The 22065-nt window shown below is 37.7% G+C and overlaps 1 protein-coding gene across 1 annotated transcript in view; it reads right to left on the bottom strand.

Moving 5' to 3' along the window:
• The window catches only part of CR1L (complement C3b/C4b receptor 1 like), a 67325-nt gene that overhangs the window by 729 nt on the left and 44531 nt on the right, over positions 1–22065 (bottom strand). Inside the window, 7 exon segments of the mRNA XM_070384790.1 lie at positions 976–1061; positions 2544–2654; positions 2733–2814; positions 2817–2900; positions 7433–7566; positions 7684–7820; positions 7822–7967. Of these exon segments, the coding sequence (XP_070240891.1) occupies positions 976–1061; positions 2544–2654; positions 2733–2814; positions 2817–2900; positions 7433–7566; positions 7684–7820; positions 7822–7967 (780 nt within the window).

The following is a 22065-nucleotide window of genomic DNA, read 5'->3' as shown; positions in this document are numbered from 1 at the left end:
AGCTTATTGTTGCTGAATCTTTCAGCATAATTACCTAGATACAAGTTCTGAGAATTTAAGGAGTCTTAAACAGCTCAGCCCAGAGAAGGCAATGGCAACCCACTCCAATATTCTTGCCTGGAAAATCCCATGGATGGAGGAGCCTGGTGGGCTGCGGTCCATGGGGTCGCTACGAATCGGGCACGACTGAGCAACTTCACTTTCACTTTTCACTTTCATGCATTGGAGAAGGAAATGGCAACCCACTCCAGTGTTCTTGCCTGGAGAATCCCAGGGACACGGGAGCCTGGTGGGCTGCAGTCTATGGGGTAGCACAGAGTCGGACACGACTGAAGCGACTTAGCAGCAGCAGCAGCAAACAGCTCAGCCTGTGTAATGTTGTTCCCCATTTTCCCCTTATTCCTGCACTGCTTTGATCTACCATCTCCATAAAAATTACTTTAATTTTTTTTTTCTCTTTCTTGTGCCGCCTCTCCACTTAAAGTATAAATAACACAGGACAGGGAGTTTGCTCCTCTTGTTCACTGCTATAACACCAGTGCCTGGAAGAACAGCAAACACAGAGTATACACTCAATAAATTGAATTAAATGAATGAATGTTTTATACTTGTATATTAGCAAATGCAAAAACCATAGAGTACTTCAATGACATTAACCAAAAATGAAGAAAATAATAAATTGGTCAAAGCTTCACATTAGTTAATCTTTCTTGATTTAGAGGCAAACTACAGCAGGGTTTATCATGTTAAACAAAGAATTCTAAATGGCAGAGCCTGGTCAGATGGTTCCCAAAACATGTGATGAACTTGAAAGTGAATTACAAAAAATTGAATCACAATAAAATACTCATAAAACAAGCAAATACTTGTCAATAATTAGAATTAGAAAACAGAGAAACAACTGCTGGAGAGGCCAGGAGTCAAGTTACAAACAGATTAAAGGGAGAGATAGGCCTTCCCTGTTATCCCTTCTACGCACATTCACTGAAGCACTGCTATTTCAAAGGCTTTCCATTCCAACCAAGACACAGTAACTAGCAGAACTGCCTTTTAATTGGAATCTAAGGAAGTAAATATTTGTGAATATGGGAACAGTTTCAACCAAAATGCCATTTTATTTGCAAAAATCTCATCATTTTGAGGATCCGAAACCAGCAGGTGGCAGGGGTGCGGACACCACATCAGTCTTGAAAAGTCACAGCTTCCGGAATGGTGAGGGATAACAGCAAAGCACAGTTGAATGGTCACATTATACAGACCCAGCCAAAGATGAAGAAGGCATTTGTAGCATAGCTGCCGTCTCCTTGATCCTGGATCCAGACTCAGAGAAATCAGTCTCTCTCTGAGCATCCCATGCTGATAAATCGTCTCATAGTCATTGTTAGAATAAAACATCCTCCAAGTGTAGGCACTGGAACAGCTAATAAAGCAGCTGCCAGTTTGGATTAATAAAGCAAAGAACATCTGGAAAGAGAACAATGACTATTCATTTATCTCTATATTTGTGGTGGTGATGTAGAAAGTTCACAACAGCATGTTGGGCTACAAAAGAGTAACTGTGAATATCCTGGGAGCAAAAATGAAAGGAGATTGGAAAATCCTCCAAAATTCTCAATGTATGTTGAACCCTTGAGTGTGTGTGTGCTCAGCCACTCAGTCATGTCCAACTCTTTGCAACCCTATGGACTGTAGCCCATCAGGCTCCTCTGTCCATGGGATTTTCCCTGGCAAAAATACTGGAGTGGGTTGCTATTTCCTCTACCAAGGGATCTTCCTGACCCAGGGATGGAACCTATATCTCTTGCATCTCCTGCATTGCAAGTGGATTCTTTAGCACTGAGCCACCAGGTAAGACTGGTGGCTTAAATTTATTATGATTCCTAAATTTATTAGGTGCTGGTATTTGGCTGCTGGCAAGGATTCTTTGGAACATTTTGAGATCAGGTGCTTTATGGCTCATGCTTTATACTTCCCATGTAGAGATGTGCATGCTGTGATGGGCCTAAGATGCCGATAAACAAGTGAATGACTTTCGTTAAAACATTAACATCAGCCGCCATAATCCCATTTCAGAGCCCTTAGCCTGTTACTAACCAGGTGACATATGATTGGAAGAACTATAATTATACCTTCACTCCTACTACAAAATTTACTTTTGATGGTTAAAAGATTTCTGAAATAATTCTTAAATGATCTCAGTTATTTTTAATAAGCTTTTCCCACATATCAATCTTTTTCTGGATCTCTGAAAATTGCTCTTTTTCTTTAATTCTTGGAGACTATGATTTCTTCACTTAATGTGTCACCTATATATGTTCATAACTAGTAGCTGTACTTGTGTTTTTGAACTTGCCATTTAATTTATGTTTCAGGTTTTCCTTCATATCTCATGTTACTAGTTCCACCTGTTCTTCACTCTTACTTTCCATATACACTTCCCAAACTTAATACCTCTGAATATTTCCTTTATTTTTTTCCAAATCACACTAAACCCTTTTTTAAATGAAGTTCAGTTTCAGTGTTCAGCAGGCCAATCAGCTCACACTCATCCCTCATCACAAATGAAGGATACTTTTGCTCAAAGGTGGAAATTAAGTGCAAAGAGTACACTTCCATTAGGAAATTAGTACAGAAAGTCAGGACAAAATTTCGCTAGGGGAAAAAAAAAAACACCAGGAATGAGATTTTCCCATGAGGGACAAAGAGACTGATCTGCAAACCAGAGAGTATAGGCACACTGGGGGGCTGCCGGGCCCCAATCTCCCTGGGATGTGCAACACAGAGAAGCAGTCCCTCTGAGATCATAGCTGGGCTATAGAACACTTCCTGTCCAGGAGAAAAGTCATCCTTGTGGCTTGGAGTGTGTTTACCATGCAGAATTTCTGGAGGTGGCTGACATACTGGAGAAAGAGAAACAAAGTCCTCTTAATTGTGTGAAAATAACTTTTCCTCATTGATGAGCTAGCCAAGAGACTCATAACCATATGTCTATAGTTTTAACAGTTGTGGTAGACTAACATTTTATTGATGGCAAATTTAAACAGAGAGAGAAAGAGAGTCTTGTTAAAAGAACTGATACATTGCAGCACAGTGACTAGAACTGAGACATCCTCGGTTCATGGTTTTCCACCTAAAGTATACTTCTGAAATGACATAGCAGACAGTTCCCATCCACATTTTGTTCTATTGATATCGCTGTTCACTCAATACACAGTTGTTAGATTGATGGATTTTTATATCTTCATACCTCCTTTCTAGAAAGGCATCACCAATTTACATCCACCTTCTTGGCAATAAGAATTGCTTGTGCTCAAATCTCATCCAACGTGTTGCCCAATCACCTATCACACTATGCTGTGACCAACAAAATTCAGACATCTCTTTCCAACTCTGCAGTGGCCACCTGCCATGTTTTGGCAGAGAAAATCAGTCTCCTTTCTGCACTCTATAGAGCCAAGTCCTCCTCAACCATTCATTTCATTCCAATGAAAAGAGAACCATTGAGTGAAATCTTCTGAAAAGCCTACAGTCCTCACAATAAGGCTGCATATTCTATACCATAATTCATATCTGAGTCTCTGTCTCTATATACAGTTGGTTTGAACCCAGAATCAGAATACATTTGAATCTCTTAAATTACGTAAAACTGTAGTAACATGAAAAGTCATTTCAGCTTGGCTTAAATCAGGTCAGTTTCTCAGCCTAGACTTTAGCTTTCTCAAGAATAAAATGGGGCATTGCACTAGAATAAATTACCCCTTTAAGGACTTTGTAAATACTCTGATGTTGTAATATCGAATTTCAGGGCTCATCAGTCCCTTGTTTCCCTTGATTAATAAGTGCACTGTGGTGTGATATTTAAGTACCATGCTGTTAAATCTCTGTTGACTAAGCCTCACACTTCTGCATTCTCCTTTGACTGCTGAGGCTACAAGCCTGAAAGCTAAAATTGATTGTCTTTCTTGCCAGCTGTGTCCTGGTTAAGCTGACAGTTGAAGGCATATATACTGAATTAAAAGGCAGGAAGATGATAGAAGTCATTCTTGTAGACGGGCTCAGGAAGTGGCAATTGATGGCTCTTTCTTAGTAGCAGCAACTTTAATTCCAGCAATGGCAATGACTGCATGCTCCAGCAACCTCAGCTACCTTCTGGCAGCAGTGGCAGCTTCTGCAACATGAGCAGCTGAAGGAAATACCTGTTCACTGACAGTTTCAGGCACCTGTGCTCTAGTCCAGAGGAAATGGCAGGTTTCTGAGCTCTGGTAACATTTCCTGCCTCCTTTAGCTCTTCTTGCCCTTTTAACACTTACTGCCTGCACTAAACCCCTCACTCCTTCAAATATATAGACTAGTTTTTTTGTTTGTTTGTTTGTTTGTTTTCACGGCTCTAAAATCAGGTAGACTTAGGTTCTGGTCCTCCCCATAGTTCAGTTCAGTTCAGTCGCTCAGTCGTGTCCAACTCTTTGAGACCCCATGAACTGTAACATGCCAGGCCACCTTGTCCATCACCAACTCCCAGAGTCTACCAAAATCCATTTAAATTGAGTTGTTGATGTCATCCAATCATCTCATCCTCTGTCATCCCCTTCTTCTCCTGCCTTTAATCTTTCCTTCAGTCTTTCCCAGGGTCTTTTCAAATGAGTCAGCTCTTCGCATCAGGTGGCCAAAGTATTGGAGTTTCAGCTTCAACTTCAGTCTTTCCAATGAACACCCAAGACTGATCTGCTTTAGGATAGACTGGTTGGATCTCCTTGCAGTCCAAGGGACTCTCAAGAATCTTCTCCAAAACCACAGTTCAAAAGCACCAATTCTTCGGCACTCAGCTTCCATCACAGTCCAACTCTCACATCCATACATGACCACTGGAAAAACAATAGCCTTGACTAGATGGACCTTTGTTAACAAAGTAATATCTCTGCTTTTTAATATGCTATCTAGGTTGGTCATAACTTTCCTTTCAAGGAGTAAGCGTCTTTTAATTTCATGGTTGCAATCACTATCTGCAGTGATTTTGGAGCCCAAAAAAGTAAAGTCTGACACTGTTTCCACTGTTTCCCATCTATTTGCCACAAACTGATGGGACCGGATGCCATGACCTTAGTTTTCTGAATGTTGAGCTTTAAGCCAACTTTTTCACTCTCGACTTTCACTTTCATCAAGAGGCTCTTTAGTTCTTCACTTTTTGCCATAAGGGTGGTGTCATCTGCATACCTGAGGTTATTGATATTTCTCCTGGCAATCTTGATTCTAGCTTGTGCTTCATCCAGCCCAGCATTTCTAATGATGTACTCTACATATAAGTTAAATAAGCAGGATGACAATATACAGCCTTGACATACTCCTTTTCCTATTCGAAACCAGTCTGTTGTTCCATGTCCAGTTCTAACTGTTGCTTCCTGACCTGCATACAGGTTTCTCAAGAGGCAGGCCAGGTGTTCTGGTATTCCCATCTCTTTCAGAATTTTTCACAGTTTATTGTGGTCCACACGGTCAAAGGCTTTGGCATAGTCAATAAAGCAAAAATAGATGATTTTCTGAAACTCTTTTGCTTTTTTGATGATCCAGCAGATGTTGGCAATTTGATCTCTGGTTCCTCTGCCTTTTCTAAAACCAGCTTGAACATCTGGAAGTTCACAGTTCCCGTATTGCTGAAGCCTGGCTTGGAGAATTTTGAGCATTACTTTACTAGCATGTGAGATGAGTGCAATTGTGTGGTACTTTGACCAATCTTTGGCATTACCTTTCTTTGAGATTGTAATGAAAACTGACCTTCTCCAGTCCTACGGCCACTTCTGAGTTTTCCAAATTTGCTGGCATATTGAGTGCAGTGCTTTCACACCATGTTCTTTTAGGATTTGAAATAGCTCAACTGGTATTCCAAGATCTCCACGAGCTTTGTTTGTACTGATTCTTCCTCAGGCCCTAATGTGAATGACTTCACATTCCAGGATGTCTGGCTCTAGGTGAGTGTGAGTGATCATACCATCGTGATTATCTGGCTCATGAAGATCTTTTTGGTACAGTTCTTCCGTGTATTTTTGCCACCTCTTCTTAATATCTTCTGCTTCTGTTAGGCCCATGCCATTTCTGTCCTTTATTGAGCCCATCTTTGCATGAAATGTTCCCTTGATATCTCTAATTTTCTTGAAGAGATCTCTAGTCTTTCCCATTCTATTATTTTCCTCTATTTCTTTTCACTGATCACTGAGGAAGGCTTTCTTATCTCTCCTTTCTATTCTTTGGAACTCTGCATTCAAATGGGTATATCTTTCCTTTTCTCCTTTGCTTTTGGCTTCTCTTCTTTTCAAAGCTATTTGTAAGGCTTCCTCAGACAGCGATTTTGCTTTTTTGCATTTCTTTTTCTTGGGGGTGGTCTTGAGACCTGTCTCCTGTACAATGTCATGAACCTCTGTCCATAGTTCATCAGGTACTCTGTCTATCAGATCTAGTCCCTTAAATCTATTTCTCACTTCCACTGTATAGTCCTAAGGGATTTGATTTAGGTCATACCTGAATGGTCTAGTGGTTTTCCCCACTTTGTTCAATTTAAGTCTGAATTTGACAATAAGGAATTCATGATCTGAACCACAGTCAGCCCCATAGTTGCTATCTTAATAATCTTGAACAGTTATCTAACCTGTCTAAGACTCAGTTTCTCTGTAAAACATGAAAAGAATATTAATTACCTCATGCCTTTATTTTAAGAATTAAGTGCAAGGGCTGACCTGATAGCTCAGTTGGTAAAGAATCTGCCTGCAATGCAGGAGACTCCAGTTCCGTCCCGGGGTCTGGAAGATCCGCTGGAAAAGGATAGACTACCCACTCCAGTATTCTTGGGCTTCACTTGTGACTCAGTTGGTAAAGAATCCACCTGCAATGCAGGAGACCTGAGTTTGATCCCTGGGTTGGGAAGATCCCCTGGAGAAAGGAAAGGCTACCCACTTCAGTATTCTGGCCTAGAGAATTCCCTGGACTGTATAGTCCATGGGGTCGCAAAGAGTTGGACACAACCGAGCAGCTTTCACTTTCACTTCACTTAGACTACATAATGGTGCTTAACAAGAGGACTCATTATGTATTAGCACTTACAGTACTCAAGAGTAACTAATGCATTTTTTAAAAAATATTATTTTAACTTAAAAGAAGAAGTAACTGAAAGATTATAGACAGTATCAGTGGTGATATGTGCAGAAAATTTGTTTATAAAAATCGCAAGGGGATTGTGCATTCTTTGCCCTGATTTATCTTTGCTTCTGAGTTTGAACATGTACACATATGCACATACCTGCTTTATTTCATGTTTCCTCCCAAGAAAATGTACTCTTACACACTGCTCATTACACATCTTCCCCCCCGGGACAAAAACAAATCTCCTTAGCCTCCTACAACTCGTGTCATTTGTAGGCACCTTCATGGCCTCAGTCAGACTCACCCCTGGAGCAACTGAGCAGCTCCAAATCCCACATATTTTGGGCCTGGAAATGAACAATGGAGAGTCCTTTCATGGTAAAGCCAGATTGACACATAAAACTCATGATTTCATATTAAAAAAAAAAAAAACAACAACTTTTGTTCTCAGTTCAGTTTAGTTCAGTCGCTCAGTCGTGTCCGACTCTGCAACCTCATGAATCGCAGCACACCAGGCCTCCCTGTCCATCACCAACTCCCAGAGTTCACTCAGACTCATGTCCATTGTTCTCAGACATCTTTATTAAATTTTCAATGATTAGAGGTGTGCATTTATTAGATATAATGCACTGAAGGGGAGGTCTGCTCCAGATGCCCACTTGATTGTCTTCGCTGTTGCAATATATTGACAGTTCGTTCACCCATGAGGTCAGTCAGCTTTTGCCTTCTCTCTCCAAGATTGCAGTGGTAGGTCACCACTGTTTCATACTTAAAATATTCCCTGTTGGCGCTATTGAAATCTCCATTGGTAATGCCTGGGAGTGGCCCACAAAGAATGCCTAGGGAAATGGAAAGCAGTGAATTAAAATGACTATTGAGAGAAATCAAATGAGTCACTAAATGGCAACTATCTTTATTTTACCTTTATTATTAGATTTGAATCTTTGCTAACCTAGATAAGCTTTTACAAAGTTTTAATTTACATGGTCATGCCTAAATACAATTTGAGTATATTTGGGTAAGCATGAGAAGATTTATGAAGCTGTAGACTATGCTGAATATTTTGAAAATCTAAATGATGTAAATAGAAATATAAATTACTAATATTCACTAAAGTAGATATAGAAAGATAGTATAGACCAAGAAATTGTAAAAATAGAAAAAAAAATTTCACAAAAAAGTTATATCATAGTTTCATGTAGTATATACTTCTAAATGTAATTTTGAATGTTTCACAAGATATAAATGATAAAACTTACCAATTCATTTTATCAAGCCTAAGTTTGATTTCATAATAGTGTACGCCTGTAAAAGTGACCACAGAGTAGCCTACAAGAAATGTCAGACACAGTTTTAAATGTAAAAGTAGGACATAACACATGACAGGACATGGAAAAAGTTGTATTTTTCTAACACTATATAACTGGAGTAAATAACATCAACCAAATTTCTAAAACAAAATTAAAAATGAAAATTCTTAAGGAAGTCTTTGCTTCTGGTACTTTCAATAATTGACATTAATTATCTCTCTCTGGAGAAAAACTAGAAATGATGTAAAAATATAAAATATGTATCAGGGTGCTAACAAATGAGGGACTATGGTCTCATAGAAGATAAAAATCCAGGAAAGAATCTAGCATTTGAGCTGCTTTTCCCTTGGGAAAATTAGTTGATTCAGGAAGGGGCATTTGATAGGCTTATTGAGTCAAAGGCTTTCCTGATATCAGGGCTTCCCTGAAAGCTCAGTTGGTAAAGAATCCACCTGCAATATGGGAGACCTCAGTTCCATTCCTGGGTCGGAAAGATCTGCTGGAGAAGGGATAGGCTACCCACTCCAGTATTCATGAGCTTCCCTTGTGGCTTAGCTGGTAAAGAACCCGCCTGCAATGTGGGAGACCTGGGCTTAATCCCTGGGTTGGGATGATCCCCTAGAGAAAGGAAAGACTACCCACTCCAGTATTCTGGCCTAGAGAATTTCCTGGACTGTATAGTCCATGGGGTCCCAAAGAGTCAGACACAACTGAGAGACTTTCACTTCTCTTTGAGTCAAAGGACAAAAATTGCAGTTCAGGGCCTTCAAATTAGAAATTTTATTAATATCTCTTGATATGTACTGAGACTTTAAAAAACCAGGCTCTGTGACTCAAGATTATTGGAATTATTCTTCAGGTGCTGGTGGCCCAGAAAAATTAGTTTTTGAAATTGAATTAAAGTCAGATTGCTAGGGTCCCCAGGTGCCTGGCAGGAACAACAGCAACAATAAAATCCCTCTCTGGAAGAAAATTAGTCATCCAAAACCTTGAATTTATTTCTACAGAAAAGCTTGCAAATATCATTCCTGATAGACAATTAAAGGTATCCAGGTACTTGAACAAGTAAAATAACAAGAACAAAACCTAGCACAATCACTGACAATAGAAAGTGACCCATTAGTACTCCAGATATTGGAATTTTTGTTATCAGATTTTATAAAACTATATCATTATTACTAATAAAGGATAAAATACACAAAATGGAAATTTTTGGTAAAAATTAAAAACAATTGAAGTGACAGGGCAAATTTTGAAAGAACCTAATAAAAGTTCTACAATTATAAAATGAAGTTAACTGAAATTCTGAATTTGGATAAGATTAGTGGCAGTTTAGATACAGTTGAAAATTTAATCATTGGAAATTAGAATAGAAGAAAACATCAAGAACACAGGGCAACAAAAGAAACCTAAATACAGACAGGAGAGTAACAGTCTTGTAGAATAGAGGAATAAGGATAAGCACATGTTTAAGATAGAAAAATAAGGCATCCCACAATGAAGGGAGAGAGATAATAGTGCATAAACAACATGTGAAGAAATAATGATAGAGATTTTTCCAAAACTGTTGAAAGACATCGAACCACAAATTCAAAACACAATACAAACCCCAAAAAAACAAATACAAAGAAATCCCTACCTAGATGCATTATTAATATTGTAAAATATCAGAAGCAATTTTAAAAGCAGTCAGAAAACAGGATAACTTTCAAAGAATCATACTTAGAATAATGTTTAAAACCTTTATTGCCAGAAGACTTATAATACAGAAATGCTTAAAAATTATTCTTTAGGCTGAAGGAAAATAGTGTCACATAGAACTGATAGAAATGCAATATGGAAGAAGTATAACAGAGTTAACATGTGGATAAATATAAATAAATACCACTTTTATAAAAGCAGCAACTATAATGTCTCATGAGATACAAAATGTATGTAAAAAATAGTAGGAAATGGCAGGAGGACATAAATGGAGTTAAGATTGCTATGGGTTCTTGCATTGTTTGGGATGTGGTAAAATCATTATTTATAATAGATTATAGAATTATAATAGGTTATAATTAAGATAAATTCAATTATAATAAATCAAGGATCTATATTGCAGTCTCTAGGATAATAAATAAAATATACAAATAAATAAAATAACAAAATTTGCTTGAGGAGAAAAAATAGGGTAATAAAAATGATTAATTTAAAAATGTTAGGAAGAATAAAAGAAAAAACTTAAACAAAAAAAATAAATAACAAGATGCTAGACTTAAACTTTACTATATAAGTAACTATATTAATTTGAAATATTCTAAGCATTTCAATTAAAGGCAAAGATTTTCAGAGTGAATGAAACAACAAAATCTGAGTATATGATGTTTACAAGAGATAAATTTTATTTTATTTTTAATTATTTTTTACCATGCTGGGCAGCTTGCAAGCTCTTACTTAGTTTCCTGACCAGGGATTGAACTCAGGCTCTCAGCAGTGAGAATAAACAGTCCTAACCACTGAACTTCCAGGGTATACCCTGATAAATTTTAAATGTAAGACAAAGAATGGATGAAAGTAAAAGATTTGAAACATATGTAATACAAAATCAGAAAGAAAGGTCAATATTTCTATATTAATATTATAAAAATAGATTTTAATGAAAGAAATATTATGAAAGGTAAAGAGGGACATTTCATTATGATAAAAGAGTCAATTCAGCAAGAAGGAAAAATAATAGAGATAGACAAATCTAGTCATATTCAGTAATCATAGTGGTTTGAATGGCAACTCCCTAAAAAGATATTTCATGTCCAAATCCATGGAACTTGTAAATGAGAATTTGTTTGGAAAAAGAGTCTTTGAAGATATAATTAAGTAAAGAATCTTGAAATGAGATCAACTTGGATTAACAGAGTGGATCTTCAATCTAAAGTGAGCTTGTAAGAGAAGAGAAGGGTAGACATACACAGAGGAAAGCATGTGCAATGGAGGCAAATAGTGGAGAAATATATCTGTAAGTGAAGGAATGCCAAGTATTGCATCAACCACCACAGGTAGGAAAGAGGGATAGGACAATTTTTTTTTTTTTTTTTTTCTCCCAGGAAAAGGAATCAATCTTGCTGACATGTTGATTTTAAACTTCTGGATTTTGAACTGTGAGACAAAATTTTCATTTTAACCTATTAAATTTGACTACACTAAAGGCTTTGACTGTGTGGATCACAACAAACTGGAAAATTCTTCAAGAAGTGGGAATACCAGACCACTTTACCTGTCTCTTGAGAAACCTGTATGCAGGTCAAGAAGCAACAGGTAGAACTGGACATCGAACAATGGGATGGTTCCAAATTAGGAAAGTAGTACATCAAGGCTATATACTGTCACACTGCTTATTTAACTTATATGCAGAGTACATCACGTGAAATGCCAGGCTGGGTGAAACACAAGCTGGAATCAAGATTGCCAGAAGAAAATATCAATAACCTCAGATATGAAACCACCCTTAGAGCAGAAAGTGAAGAGGAACTGAAGAGCCTTGAGATAAAGGTGAAGAGGAGAGTGGGAAAGCTGGCATAAAACTAAACATTCAAAAAACTAAGATCTGGAGCAGTTCCACGATGACAGAGGAATAGGACAGGGAGACCACTTTCTCCCCAAAAATTCATCAAAAGATCATTTGAATGTTGAGCAAATTCCACAAAACAGCTTCTGAACGCTGGTGGAGGACACCAGGCACCCAGAAAGGCAACCCAACCTTTTCAAAAGGAGTGGTCTTAAGGCTACTATAAGAAAAAGACTGAAAGCCAGAAAGCCAGAGACAGAAGGCTTAACTCCAGAACTTTAGAACATCAGAAAACTCCTGACTCCAGAGGATGTTAATAGACAAAAGCTCACTCAAAAGTCTCCATACCTACACTGAAACCAAGCTCCACCCAAGAGCCAACAAGTTCCAGTGCAAGACACACCATGTTAATTCTTCAGCAAAAGAGGAACACAACCCCAAGCATTAAAGAGAAAGCCCAGAGATAAATCCACACACATATGGACACCTTATCTTTGACAAAGGAGGCAAGAATATACAATGGATTAAAGACAATCTCTTTAACAAGTGGTGCTGGGAAATCTGGTCAACCACTTGTAAAAGAATGAAACTAGAACACTTTCTAACACCATATACAAAAATAAACTCAAAATGGATTAAAGATCTCAACGTAAGACCAGAAACTATAAAACTCCTAGAGGAGAACATAGGCAAAACACTCTCTGACATACATCACAGCAGGATCCTCTATGACCCACCTCCCAGAATATTGGACATAAAAGTAAAAATAAACAAATGGGACCTAATTAAACTTAAAAGCTTCTGCACATCAAAGGAAACTATTAGCAAGGTGAAAAGACAGCCTTCAGAAAGGGAGAAAATAATAGCAAATGAAGCAACAGACAAACAACTAATCTCAAAAATATACAAGCAACTCCTACAGCTCAACTCCAGAAAAATAAATGACCCAATCAAAAAATGGGCCAAAGATCTAAATAGACATTTCTCCAAAGAAGACATACAGATGGCTAACAAACACATGAAAAGATGCTCAACATCACTCATTATCAGAGAAATGCAAATCAAAACCACTATGAGGTACCATTTCACACCAGTCAGAATGGCTGCGATCCAAAAGTCTACAAATAATAAATGCTGGAGAGGGTGTGGAGAAAAGGGAACCCTCTTACACTGTTGGTGGGAATGCAAACTAGTACAGCCACTATGGAGAACAGTGTGGAGATTCCTTAAAAACTGGAAATAGAACTGCCTTATGATCCAGCAATCCCACTGCTGGGCATACACACTGAGGAAACCAGAAGGGAAAGAGACACATGTACCCCAATGTTCATCGCAGCACTGTTTATAATAGCCAGGACATGGAAGCAACCTAGATGTCCATCAGCAGATGAATGGATAAGAAAGCAGTGGTACATATACACAATGGAGTATTACTCAGCCATTAAAAAGAATACATTTGAATCAGTTCTAATGAGGTGGATGAAACTGGAGCCTATTATACAGAGTGAAGTAAGCCAGAAGGAAAAACACCAATACAGTATACTAACACATATATATGGAATTTAGAAAGATGGTAACGATAACCCTGTATACGAGACAGCAAAAGAGACACTGAAAAAAATATATATATATAAATTTATTTATTTTAATTGGAGGATTAAAAATGAAAAAAAAAAAAAAAAAGAAAAGGCTGCCCAAAACCATCCCAAACACATAGACACCCCAAAACTCACCATTGGACATTTCATTGCACTCCAGAGAGAAGAGATCCACCTCCACCCACTAGAACACAGATGCAAGCTCCTCCAAACAGAAAGTGTTGACACACCACTGATCCAACCCCACCCACAGGGAGCAGATTTCACAATTAAGATTAACCATGAACTCCCAGACTGCAGAAAGGGTACCACAAACACAGCAATCTAAACAAAGTGAAAGGGCAGAGAAATATTCAGCAGGTTAAGGAACATGATAAAAACCCAACAAACCAAACCAAAGAACAGGAGATAGGAAGTCTACCTGAAAAGAATTCAGAATAGTGGTAGTAAAGATGATCCAAAATCTTGAAAACAAAATGGAGTTACAGATAAACAGACCAGAGACAAGCACTGAGAAGATGCAAGAAATGTTTAACAAGAACCTGGAAGAAATTATGAAGATTCAATCAATAATGAATACTGCAATAGCTGAGATTAAAAGCACTCTGGAGGGAGCCAATAGTAGAAGAACTGAAGCAGAAGAGAGGATAAGTGATGTGGAAGATAAAATGGTGGAAATAAGTGAAGCAGAGAGGGAAAAAAAAAAAAAAAAAAAAGAATTAAAAGAAATGAGGACAACCTCAGAGACCTCTGGGACAATGTTAAGTGCCCCAACATTCGAATCATAGGTGTCCCAGAAGAAGAAAACAAAAAGAAAGGGCATGAGATAAATATATGAGGCTATTTCCCTCTCCCTAAAATGGAGAGGGAAATAGCCAACCAAACCCAAGAAACCCAGAGAGTCTCAAATAGATAAACCAAGGCAAAACACCCCAAGAAACATATTAATCAAACTAACAAAAATTAAGCACAAAGAGCAAATATTAAAAGCAGAAACTGAAAAGCAACAAATAACACACAAGTGGATCCCCATAAGGATAACAGCTTATCTTTCAATAGAAACTGTTCAGGCCAGAAAGGAATGGAAAGACATACTTAAAGTGATGAAAGAGAAAAATTTACAACCAAGATTACTCTACCCAGCAAGGATCTCATTCAGATATGAAAGAGAAATCAGAAGCTTTACAGACAACTAAAAGTTGAGAGAATTCAGCACCACCAAACCAGCTCTTCAACAGATGCTAAAGGATCTTCTCTAGACAGGAAAGACTAAAGGTTTATAAAAACAAACCCAAAGCAACAAAGTAAATGGTAATGGGATCATACTTATCAATAATTACCTTAAATGTAAATGGGTTAAATGCTCCAACCAAAATGAAAAGACTGACTGAATGCATACAAAAACAATACCCCTATATATGCCATCTACAGGAGACCCACCTCAAACCTAGGTACATATACAGACTGAAAGTGTGGGGCTGGAAAAAGATATTTCATGCAAATGAGACCAAAAGAAAGCAGGGGTAGCAATACTCCTATCAGATAAAATAGACTTTGAAATAAAGATCATGTTAAGAGACAAAGAAAGACACTACGTGATGATCAAAGGATCAATTCAAGAAGAAGATGTAACAATTATAAAGATATATGCACCCAACATAGGAGCACCACAATATGTAATGCAAATGCTAACAAGTATGAAAGGGAAAATTACAGTAACACAATAATAGTGGGAGACTTTAATATCCCACTCACACCTACAGATAGATCAACCAAACAGAAAATTAGCAAGGAAACATGAGCTTTTAAATGATACAATGGACCAGTTAGACCTAATTGATATCTGCAGGGCTTTTCACCCCCTTAAAAAAAATGGATTTCACCTTTTTCTCAAGGGCACAAGGAACATTCTCCAGGATAGATCATATTCTGGGCCATAAATCTAGCCTTGGTAAATTTTTTAAAAAATTGAAATCATTTCAAGCATCTTTTCTGATCACAATGTGGTAAGATTAGATGTCAACTACAGGGGGAAAAAAAGGCTATTAAAAACACAAACATATAGAGGCTAAACAACACGCTTCTGAATGACAAGCAGATCATGGAATAAATCAAAAAGGAAATCAAAATATGCATAGAAACGAATGAAAATGAACACACAACAACCCAAAACCTATCGGATTCAGTAAAAACAGTGCCAAGAGGGATGGTCATAGCAATACATGCTTACCTCAAGAAACAAGAGAAACATCAAATAAACAACCTAACTTTACAAATAAATCAACAAGAAAAAGAACGGAAGTTCAAAGTTAGTAGAAGAAAAGAACTCATAAAAATCAGAGCAGAAATAAATGAAAAAGAAATGAAGATGACTATAATAAAAATCAACAAAACTGAAAGCTGGTTCTTTGAGAAGATAAATAAAATAGACAGTTTTATTTCCAGTTTTTTAAGGAATCTCCACACTGTTCTCCATAGTGGCTATACTAGTTTGCATTCCCACCAACAGTGTAAGAGGGTTCCCTTTTCTCCACACCCTCTCCAGCACTTATTAGTTGTAGACTTTTGGATCGCAGCCATTCTGACTGGTGTGAAATGGTACCTCATAGTGGTTTTGATTTGCATTTCTCTGATAATGAGTGATGTTGAGCATCTTTTCATGTGTTTGTTAGCCATCTGTATGTCTTCTTTGGAGAAATGTCTATTTAGATCTTTGGCCCATTTTTTGATTGGGTCATTTATTTTTCTGGAGTTGAGCTGTAGGAGTTGCTTGTATATTTTTGAGATTAGTTGTTTGTCAGTTGCTTCATTTGCTATTATTTTCTCCCTTTCTGAAGGCTGTCTTTTCACCTTGCTAATAGTTTCCTTTGATGTGCAGAAGCTTTTAAGGTTAATTAGGTCCCATTTGTTTATTTTTACTTTTATGTCCAATATTCTGGGAGGTGGGTCATAGAGGATCCTGCTGTGATGTATGTCAGAGAGTGTTTTGCCTATGTTCTCCTCTAGGAGTTTTATAGTTTCTGGTCTTACGTTGAGATCTTTAATCCATTTTGAGTTTATTTTTGTATATGGTGTTAGAAAGTGGTCTAGTTTCATTCTTTTACATGTGGTTGACCAGATTTCCCAGCACCACTTGTTAAAGAGGTTATCTTTAATCCATTGTATATTCTTGCCTCCTTTGTCAAAGATAAGGTGTCCATATGTGCATGGATTTATCTCTGGGCTTTCTCCAGCAGTCCCACTGCTGGGCATGCACACTGAGGAAACCAGAAGGGAAAGAGACACGTGTACCCCAATGTTCATCACAGCACTGTTTATAATAGCCAGGACATGGAAGCAACCTAGATGTCCATCAGCAGATGAATGGATAAGAAAGCTGTGGTACATATACACAATGGAGTATTATTCAGCCATTAAAAAGAATACATTTGAATCAGTTCTAATGAGGTGGATGAAACTGGAGCCTATTATACAGAGTGAAGTAAGCCAGAAGGAAAAACATAAATACAGTATACTAACGCATATATATGGAATTTAGAAAGATGGTAACAATAACCTGGTGTACGAGACAGCAAAAGAGACACTGATGTATAGAACAGTCTTATGGACTCTGTGGGAGAGGGAGAGGGTGGGAAGATTTCAATGTCTACATGACATCGAAACATGTTGAATATCATGTAAGAAACGAGTTGCCAGTCCAGGTTCGATGCGCGATACTGGATGCTTGGGGCTGGTGCACTGGGACGACCCAGAGGGATGGTGTGGGGAGGGAGGAGGGAGGAGGGTTCAGGATGGGGAACACATGTATGCCTGTGGCGGATTCATTTTGATATTTGGCAAAACTAATACAATTATGTAAAGTTTAAAAATAAAATAAAATTTTAAAAAAATAAAATAAAATAGACAAACCATTAGCCAGACTCAAGAAAAAAGGGGAGAAAAACCAAATCAATAAAATTAGAAATGAAAATGGAGAAATTACAACAGACAACACAGAAATACAAAAGACCATAAGAGACCTCAGCTGCTGCTGCTGCTGCTGATGCTAAATCACTTCAGTCGTGTCAAACTCTGTGCAACCCCATAGATGGTAGCCCACCAGGCTCCTCTATCCACGGGATTCTCTAGGCAATAATACTGGAATGGGTTGCCATTTCCTTCTCCCCATAAGAAACTACTATAAGCAATTATATGCCAATAAAATGGACAACTTGGAAGAAATAGACAAATTCTTAGAAAAGTATAACCTTTCAAAATTGAACCAGGAAGAAATAGAAAATCTTAACAAACCCACTGCAAGCACAGAAATCAAAACTGTAACCAAAAATCTTCCAACAAACAAAAGCCCAGGACAAGAGGGCTTCACAATTGAATACTACCAAAAATTCAATGAAGAGCTAACACTTATCCTAATCAAACTCTTCCAGAAAATTGCAGAGGAAGGTGAACTCCCAAACTCATTCTATGAGGCCACCATCACCCTAATACCAAAACCAAACAAAGTTGCTACCAAAAAAGAAAACTACAGGCCAATATCACTGGTGAACAAAAATGCAACAATTCTCAACAATTCTAGCAAACAGAATCCAACAATATATTAAAAAGATCATACATCATGACCAAGTGAGATTTTATGCATGGATGCAAAGATTCTTCGATATTCCCAAATCACTGTGATACACCATATTAACAAACTGAAAGATAAAAACCATATGATTATCTCAATAGATGCAGAGAAAGCCTATGACAAAATTCAACACCCACTGATGACCAAAAACTCTCCAGAAAGCAGGCATAGAAGGAACATCAATTCGATTCAATTCAGTCGCTCAGTAATGTCTGACTCTTTGTGACCCAATGGACTGCACCACTCCAGGTCTCTCTGTCTATGCCAAGCCTCTCTGTCCACGCCAGGCCTCTCTGTCCATCACCAACTTTTGGAGTTTATTCAAATTCTTTTCCATTGAGTCGGTGGTGCCATCCAACCATTTCATTCTCTTTCGTCCCCTTCTCCTCCCATCTTCAATCTTTCCCAGCATTGCGGTCTTTTCCAAGAAGTCAGTTCTTCACATCAAGGTATTGGAGTTATAGCTTCAGCATCAGTCCTTCCAATGAATATTCAGGACTGATTTCCTTTAGGATGGACTGGTTGGATCTTCTTGCTGTCTAAGGGACTCTCAAGAGTCTTCTCCAGCACCACAGTTCAAAAGCATCAATTCTTCGGTGCTCAGCTTTCTTTATGGTCTAACTCTCACATCCATACATGACTACTGGAAAAACCATAGCCTTGACTAGATGGAACTTTGTTGGCAAAGTAATATCTCTGCTTTTTAATATGCTGTCTAGATTGGTCATAACTTTCCTTCAAAGGAGTAAACATCTTTTAATTTCATGGCTGCAGTCACCATCTCTAGTGATTTTGGAGCCCCCCAAAATAAAGTATCTCGCTGTTTCCACTGTTTCCCCATCTATTTGCCATGAAGTGATGGGACCAGATGCCATGACCTTAGTTTTCTGAATATTGAATTTTAAGCCAACTTTTTCACTCTCCTCTTTCACTTTCATCAAGAAGCTTTTTAATTCTTCTCTTTCTTCCATAAGGGTGGTGTCATCTGCATATCTGAGGTTATTTATATTTCTCCCAGCAATCTTGATTCCAGCTTGTGCTTCCTGCAGCCCAGTGTTTCTCATGATGTACTCTGCATATAAGTTAAATAAGCAGGGTGACAATATACAGCCTTGATGTACTCCTTTCCCAATTTGGAACTAATCTGTTGCTCCATGTCTAGTTCTAACTGTCGCTTCCTGACCTGCATGCAGATTTCTCAAGAGGCAGGTCAGGTCCCACCTCTTTCAGAATTTTCCACAGTTTGTTGTGATCCACACAAAGGCTTTGGCATAGTCAATAAAGCAGAAATAGATTTTTTTCTGGAACTCTCTTTCTTTTTCATTGATCCAACGGATGTTGGCAATTTGAAGGAACATACCTCAACATAATAAAAGCCATGTGTGACAAACTCACAGCAAACATTATCTTCAATGGCAAAAAATTGAAAGCATTTCCTCTAAAATCAAGAACAAGACGTGGATGCCCACTCTTACCACTACTATTCAACACAGTTTTGGAATTCCTAGCCGCAGCAATCAAAGAATAAAAAGAAATAAAAAGAATCCAAGTTGGAAAAGAAGAAGTAAAACTCTCACCATTTCACATGATCCCCTACTTAGAAAACCCTAAAGATACCAAGTAAAAACTACTAGAGATAATCAATGAATATAGTAACTTTGCAGGATATAGAATAATACACAGAAAAGTATAAAACAGTGATGAAAGAAATCATAGATGACACAGATAGATTTAGAAATATACTATGTTCAAGGATTGGAAGTATCAATATAGTGAAAAATGAGTACAACACAATCTATAGATTCAACACAATCCTTACCAAGCTAACAAGGATATTTTTCAAAGAACTAGAACAAATTATTTCACAATTTGTATGGAAACACAAAAACCTGGAATAGCCAAAGCAATCTAGAAAAAGAAGAATGGAACTGGAGGAATCAGCCTTTCTGACTTCAGATTATACTACAAAGCTACAGTCATTAAGACAGTATGGTACTGGCACAAAGCCAGAAATTTAGATCAATGGAACAAAATAGAAAGCCCAGAGATAAATCCATGCACCTAAGGGCACCTTGTCTTTGAAAAAGGAGGCAAAAATATACAATGGAGAAAAGACAAGCTCTTTAACAAGTGGTGCTGGGAAACGTGGTCAATCACCTGAGAAGAATGAAACTAGAACACTCTCTAACACCATACACAAAAAATAAACTCAAAATGGATTAAAGATCTAAATGTAAGACCAGAAACTATAAAATTCTTAGAGGAAAACATAGGCAGAACATTCCCTTATATAAATATCAGCAAGATCCTCTATGAGCCACCATTCAGAATAATGGAAATAAAAAACAAAATAAACAAATGGGGCATAATTAAACTAAAAAGCTTTTGAACAATGAAGGAAACTTTAAGAAAGGTGAAAAGACAGCCTTCAGAATGGGAGAAAATAATAGCAAATGAAACAACTGACAAAGAATTAATCTCCAAAATATACAAGCAGCTCAATACCAGAAAAATAAATAACCCTAAAAAAAAGTGGGCCAAGGAAATAAACAGACACTTCTCCAAAGAAGAGATACATATGGATAATAAACACATGAAAAGATACTCAGCATCACTCATTATTAGAGAAATGCAAATCAAAACCACAATGAGGTACCATCTCACACAATTCAGAATGGTTGCCATCAAAAAATCTATAAACAATAAATCCTGGAGATGCTGTGGAATAAGGGGACCCTCTTACACTGTTGGTGGAAATGCAAACTAATCCATCCACTATGAAGAACAATATGGAGATTCCTTAACAAACTGGAAGTAGAACTGCCGTACAACCCAGCAATCCCACTGTTGGCGTAAACACTGAGGAAACCAGAATTGAAAGAGACACATGCACCCCAACATTCATTGCAGCATTGTTTGCAATAGCTAGGACATGGAAGCAACCTAGATGTTCATTGGCAGATGAATGGATAAGGAAGTTGTGGTACATAGACATAATGGAATATCACTCAGTTATTAAAAAAAAAAAAAAAAAACATGCATTTGAGTCAGTTCTAATAAGGTGGATGAAACTGGAGCCTGTTATGCGGAGTGAAGTCAGAAAGAGAAACACCAATACAGTATATTAAAGCATATTAATGAAATTTAGAATAACAGTAGCAATGAGCCTATATGCAAGATAGCAAAAGAGACAAAGATGTAAAGAACAGACTTTTGGACTATGTGGGAGAAGGTAAGGGTGGTATGATTTGAGAGGATAGCATTGAAACGTGTATGTTACCATATGTAAAATAGATGACCAGTGCAAGTTCAATGCACGAAGCAGGGCACACAAAGCTGGTGCTCTAGGGCAACCCAGAGGGATGGGGTGGGGAAGACGTGGGAGGCAGGTTCAGAATGGGGGATACATGTGCACCCATGACTGATTCATGCTGATGTATGGCAAAAACTATCACAATATTTAAAGAAATTAACTTCCAATTAAAATTCATTTAAAAAAAAAAAAAAAAACGAAGATCATGGCATCTGGTCCCATTACATCATGGCAAATAGATGGGAAAACAATGGAAATAGTGACAGACTTTATTTTCTTGGGCTCCAAAATCACTCCAACAGTGACTGCAGCCATGAAATTAAAAGATGCATGCTCCTTGGAAGAAAAATCATGACAAACTTAGATAGAGTATTAAAAAGCAGTGACATTACTTTGCCGACAACAGTCTGTAAAATCAAAGCTATGGTTTTTCATGTAGACATGTGTGGATGTGAGAGTTGGACCATAAAGAAGGCTGAGCACTGAAAAATTTATGCTTTTGAATTAGGGTGTTGGAGAAGACTTTGAGAATCCCTTGGACTGTA

The sequence above is a fragment of the Bos mutus genome, chromosome 16 (assembly GCF_027580195.1).
Source record: "Bos mutus isolate GX-2022 chromosome 16, NWIPB_WYAK_1.1, whole genome shotgun sequence".
NCBI lineage: Eukaryota > Metazoa > Chordata > Mammalia > Artiodactyla > Bovidae > Bos > Bos mutus.
This window is presented reverse-complemented; position numbering and strand designations above follow the sequence as displayed.